Here is a 19,567-nt window from a genome sequence, read left to right as displayed (position 1 = left end):
TGAATTTTAACCTTAGTAAATTATAAACTTAAACAGTTTCTTCAAACTTGATTTTTATTTGATTTGATCGTGGGAAGAGAGTGACCTCCCCTCTACTGGTGGTTTCAGTACGACGTGAGGCCACACGCTTGTACTTAAACATTATTTTAGTAAATCAAGGTCCGTGCTTAGACTTCTATAATAAAGTGTCATGTGCAGAAAGGAAATGTGCGTTGTACGCACGGTCGTACCACGGTGACGTTAGTGTAATGAAAAAAAAAGCGTAATAACAATGTGTGATTCTACTTCGACTTCTCATTTTCATAAACAAAAAAAGAACAGACGAGAGGCACCGGAGAGCAACGAAAACCATTCAAAAAGCAAGAAGCAAGAGAGGAAATGCGATTCCACTTCTAAGAGAGGAGACAGAAACAAGCGAAAAGAAAAGAGAAAGAGAGATGCGAGTCGTGATAGTTATGAAGAGCCAGAACAAACTCGTGTTCAGGATGCTGATGCAGACAGACATCGCACAGGAAGGAAACACAAGGATCGAAAACACCAACGTCATAAAAGAGAGGAAAGGGAATCGCAAGAAATGGAAAACATTCGTAGTCAGATTTCATCACCTGTTAGAAAAACTGCAATAGACGATAATTTTGAAGGTACAGACAAGAAGTATCGCGAATCGACAATACCTTTTAAAAGTGATGCAAAGTCTTCGCCGAAGTCCTCTGGTCTGAGTGAAGAAAACGAATATCAGGATTACAACTTTGATTTTGCGAAGTACAAACACTCTTTGAACAGAATATTCTTCCGAGATAAGGACATGATCCAAAGGTGATCAAACATTTATATATTATATATTTGTTTTTTTGCTTCTGCTGACGATACAGCTGAGCATTCAACTTGTTTAATTCTTATTAACTTGGTGCTACACATCTGCCAGTAGATACATGCAGGCTATGGCTTCCTACAAATTTCAATAATAATTTTCTGAGTGTGAGTGTTGCAGGTTTTTTTTTTTTTTTTTAAGAGCTATAAAAGGGAGTCACAGAAGAGAATAACTAGATTAAATGCATTAACTGAAGTGCATTTGAAAATCACAGAAGCAAGGAGAGAGATTGTTCAGAAAATGAGAGAATGTAAGTGATTGTTACTTTCAAGTTCGACAGAAATTGTCTTTCAGTTTCTTTTATTGGTGACACAGCAATAATGTATGAAGATGTAACAAGATACATGTGCAGACTATACTAATCTAATTGGTCAGGAGTGCCTACACATCTGCGATCATTACATTGGCACCTTCTCTAATTCACCAGATATCCTGATATCCCTTAGTTATAGGCATATTGTTATTGACAACTAACTGGTTTGATCGAATAAATGAGCTATGAACATTTCACTTCCTTTCTGGTATAGCTGATTTTATAGTGCAGCCATATAACTTGTAAATTTTTTAAAAAGTTAAACAGGAATTATTTTATCATAAAACAATCTCATGTAAGGAGAATAATTACAAAATATAACCAGTATCTCATCTATGATATTTGTTTGTTCTAACCATCAAACAAACCTTGTGAATTTTTTATATGGTTGGGTTAGTATAGCCATGTCTAGCAATGATCATATGATCATAAAAACATTGTGTCCAGGTTAGTTCCAAATTTCATATTTATTGTTTTCAGAGGATCAAAAGAATATGAAGATTTCTGGGCATTTCTTGAAAAGTATCTGCAATATCAAAAGAAGAAACATCAAGAGAGTGTTGCAGGTAGCACTTCTTTTACTGCAGAGTTGCACTTTGTGCCTGAGGTCTTATTTATATCGTGTAAATGTCTGCAAAACACCACATTTATATGCTTGATGTATACTGTCTTTTGATTTTCAGACCATCAGAAAAACTATGTCCTCTATATATGTTCAATAGTAAGTATATGGGTAACCTTCAAGGCAGGAGAAATGAAAGTGTGGGATATGACTGTATTTGCATGTAATTGACAACAAAAATGACAACTTTTTTTCAAACACTTTGGTGTAGGGCTTTTTTACACAGATCACAGGATAGCTTTGCTAACATCGTCATGTCATGGACTGTCTTTTGGCAGACTTTGAAATGTAGTAAGCATTGAAAGTTACTCACAATTTTCTGTTTATCTGCAGTGGTGTACTTCTTTGATATGCTATTTATACTAATTAATAATAGAGTTTGTAAAGCATGTTTGCTTGGAGTTTGTGTGCAAAAGACTATAAACCAATCGACAGTCAACCCTAAGACAAACAAACAGACGCATCAGCAAATGCCTGAAAATCTGGCAAACATGACCAAAGGGGATGAAGATCTGTACACTTTTTTAAGGTTATTCTTTGATTTTATTTTAGGTTCTGCAAAAGTATCGCATGCAATACCAGGAACATTGAATATACCCAACAAGTATGACTGTCTGTACCGGATTAACTTGAGTCTTATAAGCCGTGATGTGGAAGATTTTATCAAGAAAGGCCGACTTGTGGGTAAGGAGAAAGTTGCTACTTTGTTTTAAAGACAAGGAAAGGATGTAAAGTGTATATGTTTTGAACTTTTTCACATATCTGAACAGGGTCTATCAGAGGTTTAGAAGAAAGGAAGAATATCTTCTGAGATGCTGAAATTCGAAATTTATTTCAGATTATGATGTGGACCAAGAATTAACTCGAGAGCATGTCAGACAGTTCCATGGCATTCTGCAGCATTATCTAGACTTCACACAGAAACAAAAGGTATAGTCTGCCATTTGCCATCTAGTCAGACTCCTACTTTACAAGATCATTGCCTAGACCTTTTGAGCCCTGTTCTTTACAAATGGTTAGATCACCTAAGCCTTACCAAACTCGTTCTTCTTTACAAGGATTGCATTTCATAGACCAGGGGTGGGCAAATAGCGGCCCGCGGGGCGCATGCGGCCCGCCAAGTGGTTCTCTGCGGCCCGCAGAAGCCCTTTGGCAACACAAAAAAAATATTACCGAAAACAAGTTACGCTTAGTCCCTTCCCACGCCTGCTGCGTACGTAATGGCCGGCCTTGAACTGTCTCGCCTGTTACACCTGAGTTACGAAGCGGCCTGACCAACTTAGGAAGGTCATGACCAGACAGTGCGGGAGGGGGGATGTAGACGCGCCGTTAGGTAAGGTGACCACACGTTTATGGAGCGAAAGCGGGACGCATGCTGATTATGGTGTCGTCACCTACAAAGAGCACCGGAGAAAGCGAAAAGCGGGGTGGGGGTGGGGTGAGGGGTAGTAAACTAAGAGACAAATTTGAAATTATTAATCAAACTAGGAAGTCTGGTCCCACTGGTGGAGGAGGGGGGCAAATAAAGGTTGAGACTAACCATGGTGTGGGAACAGACAAAGGACAGTTTCTGGAACGTTCGACTGGGACAGGATAAATAGTGTAGTTTTGAGTGGTACAAGGCCTTTGAGTTGTGGAAGTGAGAGTGGAAAGAAGGCAGCTGGCCAATCATTTCCGTTATTTCCTGCAAAAATGTCTGGTAAAAAACGTAAAATTGAGAACGAAGGTCGTGTTTTTAATGAAGAATGGACTCACAAATATTTCTTCACATATTCTGAACAGAAAGCAGTATGCTTTTGTATTCAATTACAAGGTGCGGCCATTGGACTAGTCATGACCCAGCAATGCGGCCCTCGCAACAAAAAAGTTTGCCCACCCCTGTCATAGACCTTACTACAAAGAATGTGCAATAGGTCAGGTGTTGAGTGGAAGTTTCTTAGTTGCAGCAGGTATTGAATACATTTCATAAGAGGTGTCAGGTAGGAGTTTTTTTTTAAGTTACAGCAGGTACTGAATACATTTCTTAGAGGTGTGCTGGAAATGTATGTAAGGTAGCTTGAGCAATAGCATCCTTCAATCCCCTTTCCCCTTCCTGCCAGAAAAAAATACTACCTTTCTCATGTTTGTTGGGTCCTTATCTGTCCTTACATTTAAACTTTTCTAAGTATAAGTCATTATGTTAACAACATATTACCACAAACCCATTTTGCAAATATCTTCAAATCCACATTTGTTCATGTTAAGATCTGTTGTTATAGTTGATATTCCACTTCTACCCACTCCCCTCACCTTGCAAGCGGTCCGGTGGCGCAACAGTTAGCGCCTGTCACCAATACAGTGAAGGCTGGCTGCCCAGAGTTCAGTTCTCGTCTCGGGCACGCTGTTCTTTCTCTGCACGTGGCATCTGTTTACAGGGCTGGCTGCCTTGCCGTAATATTGCCTCAGTTGCTGACACGGTGTAAAACACCAATCCCCCCCCCCACCTCACCTTGCATGTGTGTGAGTGCATATACAAGCACACTATCGAAATATACAAATACACTATCTAAATAAACAAATACTATTCAAATACACAAACATACACAAATACTAGCTAAATACGCTATCTAAATTGTCATGTGGGGAAGTAACTATCGCCCCAGTTAAGGTCTAGGGTGGCTTGTTGACAAGCTGAGGGTCCTTAGGTGAGGAAAGGGGGTTGTACGTGCCAGTGTAGAGGTGTTGTATGCTGTAGGAGTGCAAAGGTGTTATAAGTGGGAGACAGCCCTAAGCGGCTAGAATAAGCCAAGCGTGACCAGCCAGCTGGCAGAGGTGTCAATAAAGTCAACAAAGAGAGTGACACCTCTGAGGCTCACACACCTGTCCACTAGGTTGACGAGGAGGTGGGTTAGTCACCTGTCCACCATGCCACTGCATGCAGGGCAGAGCTTTAGAAGCGTGGCCGTTCTCTTGTCGATGTTGGCTACTTGATTGGTTGGTGAGTGAGTGACCAATGACATCCCTCAGTGTATGTGACATGTGAATGCGCAAGGTAAAATAGGGAATGGGGGGGGACCAGCAAGACACTTCTCAGCACAACGTCAAAGTGGACCGAGCAACTGATCAGCAGCCGAAGTGACTTCAGCATCTCTAAGGTCAACTTCGCTTGTACCACAAGACTGGGTCTTAAGCCAAGACTCGGGAGGAAGGATGCTTGGGTTAAAGGGATACTCAAGGCTTGTGATAAGGCTTTGGCGACGGTCAAACGTTTCAAACATATATTTAGTAATAATTACAGAGCATGAGAGCAATACAGGACGAAATAAAGGATTCGTTTCTCACTGAATTACCACTTATTAGCACTATTTCGGTTGCTGATGTTTATAAAAATCGAAAAAATCCAGTGAAATCGACCATTGTGTCCTTCCGCCGAGTAACTACGATAGCTTTCAGAGATGGAAGACTAGTCTCCTTATGACGTCAGTCTCTGACAGGAAGTGTCTGTGGTCATTGGGAAGACTTTGTGTTAGATTAGTGATATCCAAACAAAGCATTTGTCAATGAAATGCTTGGCGCATAATACGTCCCACTCTTTGGGCTCCCAAAGCTTTTTTGTATTGGGATCGAGCCTTTTTATTGGTATTACCCGCTCTTTTTATATCGCCTTGTCTTTAGGAAAGTGATGAAAAGAAAATTTTGACTCTTTTTCCATCTTTTCGTGGCAATCGGGTGCAGCACATTCTCGAGGCATGGTTCTCACTACGGAAACCACGTCATAGGGTCACGTGACGGAGAATGAGATTTTGTGGAAGCAAAAAAAGAGTCCCATGTAATTTCTCTTATTAAACACAACATTCTACTAAAAACCTTCAATATTTTCCACATGAACACACATATAAATAGACGAGATTCAAATTGATCCTACTCTTTACATTTACATTCTAAGCAGTTTTATTTTGCCTTTAGAATTTTAAAGAACCTTGAGCAAAGGGGTGAGTCAGTGACGAACAACTGTCAGTACTGCCTGCTGTCGCCGTGGAAATCAAAGGGCTTCGTAACCAGCTTGCACTACCTGTGAGAGGTAGACATTTGACGCCAAGGCCAGAAGTCGTTGTTCTCAAGGGAGGAGAATGTCTGCTGTGTTCACCACACTCTAAAGAGCCGAAGAACCTTGTTTGGAGGTGGTGTTCATTCAGTGGCTGTACATTTCATTGCAGTCGTCAGAGACATCACATGCTTGTCCCTGGACTGGGACAGGCTCGACTCTGTGTCGCTGGGAGAGCAGTCGTCGCTCTCTGACGTATTTGGCAGATCGAGCAGAAAGGACGACAGACAGGCAGAGCAACACATTCGAGGGAAAGTCATCAGAGTGTTGTAACTGAAGTATTGGTCTCCACCCAACCATCATTGTGAACCCACAATAACAAGAACAGCTTTAACATCAGAGCTAAGTTGATGCGCATGTGAGAGTGGATGGTAGAGATAGAGAGAGGTAACAGCACTGGAAAAGTGGAAGCACGCTTAGCACGGATAGCACTGGGACTTCCCTTAGACAAGTCTTTACATCGTATGTATTCATATGTTTTATGTTCATTAAATCCTTCTGTACATTACATCACACGTCGAGTTTTGTGTTTGGGCAACAGCAGGGTTGGGGGCTCGTGAGCCGCATGATAAAGTGTGTGATTCACGTTTGAGTATTGTACATATGGTTCCCTGCAACTTTATGTTGACGTGGGTAGTGAGAATTAAGTCTAATTCTCGCACACGTGCCTGGTTCTCTGGGGCCAGTATTTGCGTTCTGATAAAACCGCATGAATCCTGCAGCACAAATACACAAACACACTATCCAAGTGTACAAATACGCTATCCAAATGCACAAACACACTATCCACAGACACACTATCCAAATACACAAACACTATCCAAGTATACAAATACACAAAGATACTCTACAAATACACTAATCAAACATTTTATACAAATACTACAAACACACTATCCAAGTATACAAACACACTATCCAAATGCATACACACAGTCCAAACAAACACACTATCCAGATACAAAAACAGGCACTTAAGGGAGCAACAAGGAATAAACTAAACTTGGGCCATAAAGATCTCTAAAATGTTTGGGGTCTTGCAGCTTTTCCAAGTCAAAGCAAATTCAGGGTTTGGTAGAGTGGTATTTTGCCTGCAGCTTTAGGTTTGTTTATACAAGCTTACGGTTACTGCATTTGTTGGTGCCTGGCTTTGACCTTGTTTTGGCTACTGTGTGTATGTGTGCACACCTTGCTTGAGACTGTTGCCAACTTGATTTATACCAGACTGGCAAATAGGCATCATGAATAACTTACTGTCCTAACAGTCTAGTAGTAACCAGCAATATGGAATACAGAGAAGATTAAAGATTTGTAGTACTACTGTTACGGACTTTTTAAAAATTGTTGATTAAATGCTAGTTGATAATTTCTCACTATGATACAGCCTGAAGAATTAACAATTAAGCAAGCTAATAACCAACCCCTAATGGGCTGTATATTTGAAACATGAAGGCATTAATACTATAGTTTAGGACCTTATAAATGTGTAAAAGGTCCTTTTAACATTCTTATTTGGTATCAGAGGGGTCCCTAGGATCCCTGCCTTCCACTTTTGCAAAAATTAAAGAGGGTTTGCGCATGTGAGTGGGCTTGTGCAAAGAGTGTCAATTAAATAAAAGGAAGAGAGATTATGTTTTGATATTGCTAAATGTCTCACAAAGGACGGAGTGAAATATAACAGGTAGAACACACTGCACAATGACATTCATGCCGTATGGTACTGTTTTAGTTTCAGAAGTTGAAAAAGATTAAGCGTGATCAGAAGAACCTTCCTATTTACCAATACTGTGAACAAATCATTGCCACCATCCATCAGCACCAAGTAGTGGTTGTTGCTGGAGACACTGGCTGTGGAAAATCTACACAGGTATGTCGTACTGCTATTTATCCTATGCTCTGTGCTGTATCTAATGTTATTGGTCATTTGCTATGTGCTGTGTCTAGTGTTGCTAGTCATTGTGTACTGTGTCTAGTGTTAATAGTCATTCATTGTGTGCTATGTCTAGTATTGTCATTCACTGAAGGAGATTACAAAGATCTCATCTTCTGTGATGTCCCACTCCCCACATAACAGGATAGAGTTTGATAGGTACAAGGACATTGCTTCATTTGTCATAAGACATGCAACTGTAAAAGAGATAACAGGATGCTGTACACAACACTATTTTACAGGTTCCTCAGTACCTTTTGGAAGCAGGGTTTACAAAGATAGCCTGTACCCAGCCTCGTCGCATAGCCTGCATCTCGCTTGCCAAGCGTGTTAGCTATGAGACTCTGAATGAGTATGGTTCTCAAGTAGCCTTTCAGGTATGATCTGAGTCTGGTTTTTATTCTCTTTTAAGCACTGTCTTAATGACATGCCTGGTTCTTGCATTATCACACCAATTCACAAGTTACTGTCTCCATAGCTTTTATTTGAACATGACAGCTGCTGTAATGGAAATAACCCTTGATGTATGTCCACCAGCCTAGTAGAATGAAGTAAATGATCCAGGGGAAAAAATTCATGCTGTAGAATAGAAAAAGTCGCTGAGCATCTTTTGAGGCATGGCATATGAAAAAGTCAATGACGCTAGAAATTCTTACTTTAGGTTTTGCTGCTACAATTTGTTATGTTTCTTGACAGGTTCGGTTTGAGAAATCTAAAACAAGTGCAACAAGAATTCTTTTCCTCACAGAAGGTGAATTTTTTTTTTTTATGGTGTGTAGTGTATCATTCTTTCGGCATAGGCATCACCATGGAGTTTGAGTATACTAAACTAAATTTGTGAACAGTATGATGTTGGACTAGTAACGTCTAAAGCATATAGGGTAAAGTGTCAGAGAAAGACAAAAGATCATCTTTACAACATTTCACTTCTCCCTTTTGCATCTTATCTACCCAGTGCTGCACACACACACTATAGGAGTGAAAAGTATGTTGATGTCTGGTACATCCATGCTGATATAAGTTGTGTTATGTTTTGTTGGCACATTGATGTCTGCTAGGTCAATACTGGTGTAAATTGTGTTACGTTTGGTTGGCACACTGATGTCTGCTATGTCAACACTTGTATAAGATGTGTTATGTTTTGTTACCACATTTACTTTATAGGTCTTCTGTTGCGCCAGATGTCAACAGACTCACTTTTGTCACAGTACAGTGTCATTGTCATTGATGAGGTAAGTCAAAGACATATTTCTACTTACACACACATGTATATAGTTTATATTACTATGTGCAAGACATGCTATGCCTTTGTAGTAACAATCTATAGTTGTCGTCATTTTATGCTTGGGGGTGGTACTATGGGGTTGAGCCTGCAAGATTTCAGATCTCTGACAGAGGGACCTCTACTCACAATGCTCATGTAGTCTCACGTAATATCTGAATATGTTGCAAGCTATTAGCGTGTCACAGGCTGTCAGTCTGCATACCAGAACAGGTCACCTGACAGATAAACCTCTATTCATGATGGTCATGTATGTTTCACTTATGATGGTCTTGTACATTTCTTCAGACATGAATTCAGTCTTAATAAAAGTGCACTTTAACAACTGACGACATTCACTGGTCCTTTACTGGAAAAATATTCATGTTATCATTGTTATTAATAGTTATTTATGAAAACTGAATGGAAAAACGTGCTTTAAGAAAAAGAATTGATTTATTAGCCAAGTGACATTGCATAAGGAATTTGACTTGATAGTCACCACTTAATTGACATATACTGATCACACTCGCACCCATAATTGCAGATTCGACTGCTGGCACTGTTGTTATAAAGACTCATATTTATTTGCATAGTATATTGTACTACACAAAATAGAAGAGTGTATATTTGAAGTGTCAGAAGAAGTAGGTGATTTACCTTTGATGATTTTTGGTTACCTAAATGATAGTACAGGATCAGAAATCTTAAGCAGATTTGGTAATGTTCATCTACAAATAATGATGTTATATGCAGAAAATGGTGTATTTTCTTTATGATGCATTTAATCCAGAGAAGGAGCAGTGTCATAAATGGAAAGACTATTATTGTATTGCTTATATTATTTGTATCGATTTAAATATTCTGCCTGTGCACTTTTTCATGATAAGTACAGTGAGTCTTTGTTATCTTACCATTTCAGAGGGGGCTGAGGCCCTACTGAATAATGAAATTGATCAGTCACACTAGATGAAGTTGATGTAAACTATGCTTAGTGTACAGCTGGTTTCCTGAGCTTCTGTGTGGGATGTAGTTCAGATTGTGGTGGATTTACATTTTTTTAATGTGAAAATACAGCAGAATTATAACCTAAATGCAAGTAAAACTTGTGAGATATTTCACTTGTGATGTTTTGCACACTGCAGTGTAACTTCTTTCCATAATTATGTAACCTGCTTGTCATGAGTGTTGGGCGGTCCGGTGGCGCAATGGTTAGCATCTGTCACCAATATAGTGAGGGTTGGCTGTCCTCGGTTTAGCTGTCTTCTTGGGCACGCTGTTCTTTATCTGCATGTGGTTACAGGGCTGGCTGCCTTAGTTGCTGGCTTGGTGAAAAACATCAATCCCCCCCGATTTGTCGTTTTGTTTTTGTTTTTTTCGTTCGCCTGTTACACTTGGAGACCAGCTCTTGAGATGAGACTGGTGGTCTTCTGTAGAGTCTCCACTGGCCCGTACAGCTTGTTGTGCAGGGTCTCCGACTGTGGCCACGTCTCTTCCCTCAGAGTACGGAGGTTCCTACAGTCCTGTAGGATGTGTTCTGCAGTCTGGTCTGCTTCTCCACATGGGCATCTCGGGGACGGCACGAGGTGCAACTTCCTGTGTAAGTGGTGAAGCAGCCTGTTGTGCCCGGTCCTGAGGCGGAAAATAGCGACCTGGTCCGGTCTGGACAGCTGATGGTAACTGTCCAGTGGTTGCTGTGGCCTGTACAGAGACTTAATGATGGTTTTCATCTCTGACATGTTGACTGCATTGTCTTCTTGCTCGTCCTCTGCACCCAACAGCCATCCTGTCAGCTTCCTCATTTCCATCTATCCCGCAGTGTGATGGGATCCACTGTAGGGCTGTTCTGAGGCACTTGATGTTTAGCAGCGCGGCTTCCAGGTCTGGCAGTTTGTTGTTGTTGACTGCCTGCAGCACAGACAGAGCATCGGTCAGGAAGAGGACCTGGCTGTCATGGTCTGCTCTGCTGCTGATGTTTGCTGCGTGGACTAGGGCTTCTACTTCTCTATAAGTTTGTACAGTGGAGGCCAGTTGGTATTGCTGCTGCCTGCCACTGTCCATTTGGGAACTGGATGTACACGCCAGCCCCTCCCCTCTGGATAGCGTCTGTGGCTGACCCGTCTGTGTAGGCCCTTATCCATGATTCCTGGGGGTACCTTTCTTCTAGCATGGCTAGCGTCAGGGCTCTCTTGCTCACGTCGCTATGCTCATCCTTTGTTGTGAGGTGAGGAACTGTGGTGCAGATGGTAATGTTCCCTGTTCTGTCTTTCCAAGGAGGAGGATCGATGGAGAGAGTCGGTAACTGGGCCTGTGCAGGAAGCTTTGTTTGATATTTTCTGTATAGTGCCTGCGTCTCTCGCACAAAGTTGGATCTTTTCAGCCTTCCCGAGGACAGTTGTTTCTGTCTGGCACTCATCAGGTGGTCTTCACTGTGCCTGTACTTGGTGGCCTGCACGAGCGCTTTGCATTCCCTTCTCTTGTTTAATGGGGGTATGCCTGTTATCTGCTCCATCTTGTCTATTGGCGTAGATCTCATGGCGCCTGTTATGACTCTCAGTGCTTGGTTCTGCACCTTGTCCAAAGTCTGATGTTGTGACTTGGCTGCTGTCATCCAGGTGCTTGATCCGTACTCTAGGTGTGGTCTTACAGTACCTTGGTACACGGTCTTCAGGATCTTTTCGTTGGCGCCCCAGTGTGTTCCTGCCAGCTTTCTCATGATGTTCAGCTTTCTTCTGGCTTTTGCTTCTGCGTCCAGGATGTGTTGCTTCCATGTCAATCTTTTGTCAAAAGTGACTCCCAGGTACGTCTGCTGGTCTTCAAGTGTCAGTGGAGAGTCTCCCAACTTTAGTCTGCCAGCTTGCGCTTTGGTGGAGAGAGAGAAAAGAGTGGCTGTTGTCTTGTCACGGTTGATGGTAACGCACCAGTTGTCTGCCCAGGCTGTCACTTTGTCTAGTGCAAACTGCATCCTGTAGGTTGCTGTTGTTGCATACTCTTCTGAGCACCATATGACCAGGTCATCTGCATACAGTGCTGCTTGGACTCCCTTTGGAAGCAATACCAGGTCGTTGATGAAGAGTATGAATAAGGTCGGCGAGAGTACTCCCCCCTGTGGTACTCTGTGCCGTAGCAGCACCTTACGGCCACAGTGTCCGTCTACAAGCACCCTGGCTCTTCGGTTGTGCAAGTAGGACTTGATCCACCGATACATGTTGCCGCTGATGTAGCTTCGCTGGAGCTTGACCAGGAGTCCATCCTTCCAGACCTTGTCGAAAGCCTTCTGCATATCAATGAAGATCGCTAGGGTGACCTTCTGGGCTTGGAAAGCATCCTCAATGACCTGCGCTAGGTGCGTTGTCTGATCTTCGGTGCTTCTGTATCTTCTGAAGCCTGCTTGCTCTGGGATGATGATGCTTTCAGATTCCAGGTACCACTGCAGGCGTTGGTTGATGATGCGCTCTATGGTCTTGCAGACGCAGCTTATCAGGCTGATGGGGCGGTAGCTCAAGATTCGCGACTTGTTCTTCCCTTTTTTCAGAACAGGGATCATCCTGGCTTCTTTCCAGCACTGAGGTACCTGGCCTTCTCTCCAGCTAAGGTTGAAAATGTCCAGTAGTTTAGTGAGGGCTGTGCGGCCAAGGTGTTACAGCATCTCATTCGTTATGTTGTCTGGACCTGGAGATTTTTTTTCTTCAGCTGTTTGATGGCATTCTTCAGTTCTTGGATGGTGATACCGATTTGTCATGAGAGTTGATCCAGTTTGTAGATATCCTGTTTGTATGAGATAAAGACCAAAATTTAAAATCGTGTTGAAACAAATGTTCTAGGTTGTGGTTTACTTTATTTTGGGTTCTGAATGAAGTATCTTGGGTAAGAATACAGCTTAACAAGTATCTGTCATATTACCTCCATTTTTTTCTATAAATTAGAAGCACCAGAAGCATAGTAGTTGACCTGTTTGATGTATTGCAGGTTCATGAACGTCACATCCACACCGACTTTCTGCTTGGTGTTCTGAAGTGTCTGTTAAAACTGCGTTCTGACTTGAAGCTGGTTTTGATGTCAGCAACCATCAATATTTCTCTGTTCTCAGCATACTTTGATGGAGCGCCTGTTATTAAGGCTAGTGGAATACTTTGTTTTTGTGTGTCGTAAACTCTGTGGGGGAGTCCATAGATCTGGTAGGAGTATGATTTCTGCCACCCCGGCTGTTCACACCGTCGACACCCCCACCAAATCACGTCGACATTTCACTGCATGCGCTTGTACTAACTTGCTGCTTCACACTCTATAATTAGCTTTTCGAGCCCCCAGCATGCATCACCCCAATGAAAACACAACTCAAGGCAATTTAGTATGTTTAAGAGATTATTATAATTTACCAAAACATAGAAGGGAATGCACAAGAATAAGTAAATTTGTAATACGTTGTTTCCCTAACTTAGCTCGTTCTCTAGGTCGGCCCGTTTACCTACCTACACTCCTACTACTTATATAGATAACTAGTGAGCCAGATCTAACCTTAACTGACACACACACCACTGCACACACACTCTCCCTGTACAATCCTCATGCATACGCCACTTAGCTGTGTCCAAATGCCTTTGTTGCTTGACATCTTAGTCCCTGCAGCACACATACACAGTTGTCACTGGTTATGCGTTGACTATTATCGTTGGGATAGCTTTCTCGCTGCGTTGCAGAAGAAAATAACGTCCTAAGACTTCGGTCGACTGCTGTTAGGTACACGACGAGAATGTTGCAAAGAAAGTTGGGATGATTCCGCAATGAATCGTCCCCGTGCACCCTGTGCACCTTGAGCGGACGCCAGTAGACCTGATATTCCTCACTTGAACTTCAGTGTTGATGTGGTGTCCACAGCAACTTGTCTGTTGTGTTGTTTGGAAGGACGAAGGTTGCTTCCCTGTACACGCAAGTACGTCTGCAGGTACGGAGATGAAGATTGGGACGATTCCTTACATGAATCGTCCCTGTGCACCTTGTACACTTGGAAATGGACACTTGTAGGCCTGACGTTCCTCTCATGAATGTCAGCACCAGTGTGGTGTCCACAGCAACTTGTCCGTTGTGCTGTTTGGAAGGACGAAGGTTGCTTCCCCGAGATGAAGATTGGGACTATTCCTTACATGAATTGTCCCCGTTCACCTTGTACACTTGGAAACGGACACTTGTAGGCCTGACGTTTCTCTCATGAATGTCAGCACAGATGTGGTGTCCACAGCACTTGTCCGTTATGTTGTCGTGTAGGATATAAGTTGCTTCTCGGTGAGCGCAAGTGCGTTTGCGCGGCTTTAGTCGCTCTTTCGGGATGGATTCCTATTCCCTCAAGACTGTCCGTCGTCCGAGGCCAATGGAGGATCACAGAGAAGCGAAGACTTGAACGCACAAATTACTTTCATGTCCTCTCCCCTCAAAAGTCCCTATCAAAAACCGCTTCTTTCCGTCGAAAAGAGCTGAGTTTGCATCTCAATCTTGTGGAAAACACTGAGCTGGCATCTAGATCTTTCTGTCAACATGCTTCCATTCGTCAATCAAGCCACATGACACACTACAGCCAATCACACCTCACAGCCACCACAAGCCTAAGCTCCCATCCGCACCCACGTAAATGACATAATCTTTAGAGAGAAGTTATGTCATTCCTAAAGTAAAAGCAGATGTGCAAACCCACACTACAGCCCTACCCCCACTCTTTTGTGACATTGTGATTGGTTTCATTTTTTTTTAAACCTTTTGTTTTAATGTTTGCTTGCTAGGGTTACTAAAGTTGTATGCATAGATGACCTATTTACACCATATGCCATGGTGCAGTATTTCAGTATTTGACATCACAGTTGGTAGGCTTATAGGTTGTGTGTAACTTAGACAAAGGCCAGACAATTTTTTAAAATCCAAGAGAAGTGGCAGAGAACAGAAGAGTGATATACCTCACTATAAGTGAAAATAAATAGCCACAAAACTTCTTGAGAATTAAGTTAAAAAAAAGGAACTTTTGATAGGTTCCTGGGCGTTTGTACCCTATAGAGATGGAGTACTGTCCCTTCAACAAGGCCAATGAAATGTATGCAAGACCAGAGCGTCTTGACCCTACTCCATATATTCGCATAATGCAGAGAATTGACTCTAAGGTCAGTGGCACTTGTGTTTCAGCATATATCTACATCTTCAGTTTCCATCTCCTTATTTAGAAGTTTTGCTGTAGATTCTTTTTAATCCTTGTGTGATTCTGCTTGTAAATAAATCAAGCCTGTAAACATTTTATGCCAGTAAATGATGTTAACTTAATTGTTACCTGTAGATAACTGTATCCAGAATTGGTCATTGTCAGTGCTGGGTTGGTCCTTGTCTGTGTTGTGTTGGTCTTTATGTTGTATTGGTCCATTTTGTTCTTGCTTGTGTTGTTGGTCCTTGTTTGCCTTTGTGTTGAACTGGTCCTTGATTGGGTTGATAATGTGCTGGTCTTTGTTTGTCCTTGCCTGTATTGTGTTGGTCTTTGTCTATGTCTGTTGGCCCTTGTTTGCATTCGTTTGTATTATGTTGGTCCTTTTCTGTGTTGTGCTGGTTTTTTGCATTGGTCCTTGTCTGTGTAGTTGGTCCTTGTTTGTGTTGAACCTTATTTGCATTGGTCCTTGCCTAATTGTACATTTTGTTGTCACGGTCACCCATCTGTATATGACAAGCAGTATTCAGCCAGTGAGCGAGGCGACATGCTCATTTTCCTGAGTGGAATGACAGAAATTATGACAGTGGTGGAGGCAGCACGGATGTATAGCCAGCAGGTCAAAAGATGGATCGTCCTTCCACTGCATAGTGCTTTATCTGTGGAAGAGCAAGAAAAGGTCAGTAACTCAGTAATGTGGTTTTAGGAATATTTCCAGTTTTATGCTTTCTCTCCCAAGAATGATCATTAATTTTTATATTTCCATGAAACATTTCAGTGGGTGGAAATTTGATTGGGTTAGATGTTTGTATGCATGGTTTGTAGAGTTTACATAATTTCACATAATTATAATACTTAAAGTGATGGAAGACAACTGTGACAGTCAGTTAATCATATCAATGACGCATCATCACTTATACATTTTGGCATCTAATTATGGTTTGTTGCTGCACCCCAACTTATAATTTGCTTTTTGGCTTAGACAATGTTCCACTGGAAAAAAATGAAGTCTTGACTTGCACATCATTTCAAAAAATATTGACAGTGACCAGAGAAATTGCTAATTGCTTTGGTATTTCTTTTTATGTAGGGAATTCTTTCTGTTAAGCTTTGTGAAAAGGGTGATGGGAGAGAAATAAAATACCATATCTAGTACGGTCTCCAGCACGTTAATAAAGACTTTTAATTTTAGGTCTTTGATTATCCACCGGAAGGAGTGAGAAAATGTATTGTTTCAACAAACATAGCTGAGACTTCAGTCACCATTGATGGAGTTCGCTTTGTTGTGGATTCTGGAAAAGTATGTTTCAACATTTCAGTTGAAGTGTTCAGTTCTTTAGTTTGAGTTTGGTGAATTTTTGTATAGATATTATTTTCACCTTTATTCCAACTGACCCTGTGCTAGGAACATTCTGCCCTTTACCCTCAGCCAGGCTATCTCTTTAACCAGTTTCAAAATGCAGCTTAAAACTTCCTCTTCAAATCACTTCCAGCATCTTAATAGTGCCTTATATGACTGATTAATTTAACTGATTAATGGGATCATTGTGCTGTGCAAGTCTTCTCAACTGGCTTTTTTATTTGTTTATTGTTGGATTTGGAACCTAATGATCCATTGCGGTAATAAGTAATTTTACACATAAATAAATATGTTGGATTGTGACCAAAGCTGAAGTATTAAATTGAGAAAACTTTCTTTGTCAGTCTTTTTTTTTATTTATTTACTGCACAGGTGAAGGAGATGAGTTTTGACCCAAAGTACAAGATGCAGCGTTTGAAAGAATTCTGGATCAGCCGTGCTAGTGCTGAACAGCGAAAAGGAAGAGCAGGTAAAGCAAAGGAAGGAACATCATAGCAAAGTGATGTGTACGCTTATACCTGCTACGGAAGCTTCGGTCTTTCTCTGTCAGCCCAGTCATTCTCACTCGGTTCTATAAGTCCTTCGTTGAGAGTCTTATCACCTTTTCTTTCACATCTTGGTTTCACAACCTCTCCGTAGGGAACAGGAACAGCCTTGTCTCCCTTGTTAAGATCTGTTCCAAAAATCACCGAAAGCAAGCAGAGGGATTTAGCCCTCTTAAATAAGCAGCAAATCCTTAGGACGGCATCTCGTATCCTCACTATTCCTGGTCATGTGTTGGCGAGTGAGTTCTCACTTCTGCGGTCTGGTCGTAGATAGGCTGTACCGGTAAGTCGAACGAACCGTTACCGTAACTCGTTCATTCCGCGAGCCATCCACTTCTTCAATTCCACTAGCTGTGATGATGTGTCAGCCTGAGGTGACCCTGTGCGGGGTGCCCACTGAACCTCCTGTTGCTGTGTTACTGTATGAGTGGGTGTGTGTGCACATGTGTGTGTATGTCGCCAGAATCTATTCCCTTTAATCTCTTACATAATCTTCCCTCTAGTGTGCAGGCGTGTCATCATACCTGTAATTGCCCTTGCGGATTAATAAAGTTGTATTGTATTGTACACACACAGACACACATATATTAGTTTTAGTTCAGTGTATTCCTTGTTACTTCTCGAGGGGCATAGGGTCGCAACAACACCTTGCCAGTGGACCCAGTTTTGGGCAGCCCCTCTCAGTTTGGCCTATGTGGTTCCAGCGTCCTTTGCCTCACTCTCTACTCTTCTTTTCCAAGTCTGTTTTGGTCTCCCAACTCTCCTCTTCCCCTGAGAGGGTCCAGTCAAGTGCCTGCCTGCAATGGTATCAGCTGGTTTGTGCAGGGTGTGTCCTATCCAGGCCCATTTAAGCTTTTTGATGTCTTGGCTAGCAGCGTTCTGGTTGGTTCTTTTCCACAGACTGCTGTTGGAGATCTTTTCAGGCCATCTTATTCCCAGAATATGGCGTAGGCATCGGTTGATAAAGGTCTGGAGCTTCTTCTTGTTGGTATTTGTCACTCTTCATTTTTCAGAACCATACAGTAGGACTGCCTTCACATTGGTGTAGAACAGTGGTTCTCAAAGTGTGGTCCGCGGACCACGAGTGGTCCGTGGGCATAAGTCAGGTGCCGCGCTGACAATCGTCCATATGTTGATGTTTAGAGTGATGCATTCCTCGCACTGAACGAGGTCTTTATGCCATAGGGAAACAAGAGGCAATTCATAGTACAGACTGTGGCCTTGGTGGTCCGCCATACTTTTTACTTAGGCCGCCATGTTGAGAAGATGCAGGTCTTACTGCGGAAGGATAATGGTCGGGAGTTCCAGATGTGGCATAGGCTGTTGAAAGCATGCCTGGCTTTGATGATGCAACTTTAGATGTCATCGACCGCTCCACTGTTCTTGTTGACAATGCTCCCCAGATACGTGAAGCGGTCTGTTTCCAGGATGTCCTCTCCTTGAAGTTGATTGGGAGTTCCTGTTTATATGTATGTGTGTGTACATCACTTTGTGATTGGAATAAAGCTGATGATTGATACATTGCCTAACATAAGATGGAACATTTATTGTTGTCCTGTGTGTCATGAATGACCTTGAGCTGTACATGCATGGCTGTGCAGGGCGGACAGGACCAGGTGTTTGTTTTCGCCTTTATGCAGAATCAGACTATGATGCTTTCCAGGCATACACCACCCCAGAGATACAGCGTGTACCCCTAGATTCACTTATCTTGCAACTTGTCTCCATGGGTTTAACAAATGTTCGCAAGTGAGTCATTTTTTTCCTCAAAACTTTCAAAAACCTAGCCCTACGTAACTAGAACAACAATAATTCACATTAATTTATAAAGAGTATTTCTTAAGACAATCGCATTAAAAAAAAAAAAAAATAACTGTGAAAACTAGTGTACATTAGACATAAGTTAGCATCTTTTTTCCTGTGATAGCACAAAGTCAAACGGTTTTGATTGGGTAACACCATAGCATATTCACAAAGGTTTTCTGATTGGTCAACACTATAGCATATACAAGAAGCTCATCATGTGCTTGTCAATAGCTTTGCAGGTGTGGTCTTTTGTCTTTATAAGTGTCAGATATATACTGACAGGCTCTCATTAATTATGATCTTTTTACATACTAAATATTTGTTGACAGATTCCCATTCATTGAACCTCCAGACATATCCAGCATTGAAAACTCGATCAGCTATCTCAAGGAGCAGGTAAACTGTGATATATACACTTTTTGATTCCCCCCTCCCCTTTAAAGGAGAAGGAATCATTTACAATTAGCTTAACTGATGTATTGATCTGTGGTATTCTAGAAATGAAATTTTACATGTGCATGAAATATGCAAGTGGTTGATTCATGATGTGTAGGAACGATGACAACACAGAAACAAATAAAGGGTTAAGGAAACCCC

The 19,567-nt window shown here is 41.8% G+C and overlaps 1 protein-coding gene across 2 annotated transcripts in view; it reads left to right on the top strand.

Annotated features, from left to right (window-relative positions):
* The first annotated feature begins 80 nt into the window (after positions 1-80).
* The window catches only part of LOC112554296 (probable ATP-dependent RNA helicase DHX34), a 44,773-nt gene continuing 25,286 nt past the window's right edge, over positions 81-19,567 (top strand). For both annotated transcript variants that reach the window (XR_003097230.1, XM_025222020.1), the window contains exons 1-15: positions 81-816; positions 1,665-1,750; positions 2,359-2,490; positions 2,645-2,736; positions 7,620-7,757; positions 8,063-8,197; positions 8,517-8,571; positions 8,985-9,052; positions 13,051-13,200; positions 15,099-15,227; positions 15,783-15,938; positions 16,452-16,559; positions 16,992-17,088; positions 18,766-18,913; positions 19,300-19,366. Coding sequence is in view for 1 of the 2 variants with exons in the window: in XM_025222020.1 (XP_025077805.1) it covers positions 272-816; positions 1,665-1,750; positions 2,359-2,490; positions 2,645-2,736; positions 7,620-7,757; positions 8,063-8,197; positions 8,517-8,571; positions 8,985-9,052; positions 13,051-13,200; positions 15,099-15,227; positions 15,783-15,938; positions 16,452-16,559; positions 16,992-17,088; positions 18,766-18,913; positions 19,300-19,366 (2,106 nt within the window). In the remaining variant the exon portion in view is untranslated. The remainder of the gene's footprint in view (positions 817-1,664; positions 1,751-2,358; positions 2,491-2,644; positions 2,737-7,619; positions 7,758-8,062; positions 8,198-8,516; positions 8,572-8,984; positions 9,053-13,050; positions 13,201-15,098; positions 15,228-15,782; positions 15,939-16,451; positions 16,560-16,991; positions 17,089-18,765; positions 18,914-19,299; positions 19,367-19,567) is intronic.

This window comes from Pomacea canaliculata, linkage group LG13, assembly GCF_003073045.1.
Source record: "Pomacea canaliculata isolate SZHN2017 linkage group LG13, ASM307304v1, whole genome shotgun sequence".
In the NCBI taxonomy this organism is placed as follows: domain Eukaryota; kingdom Metazoa; phylum Mollusca; class Gastropoda; order Architaenioglossa; family Ampullariidae; genus Pomacea; species Pomacea canaliculata.
Note: the sequence above shows the minus strand (reverse complement) of the source record. Positions and strands in the feature narration are given on the sequence as shown.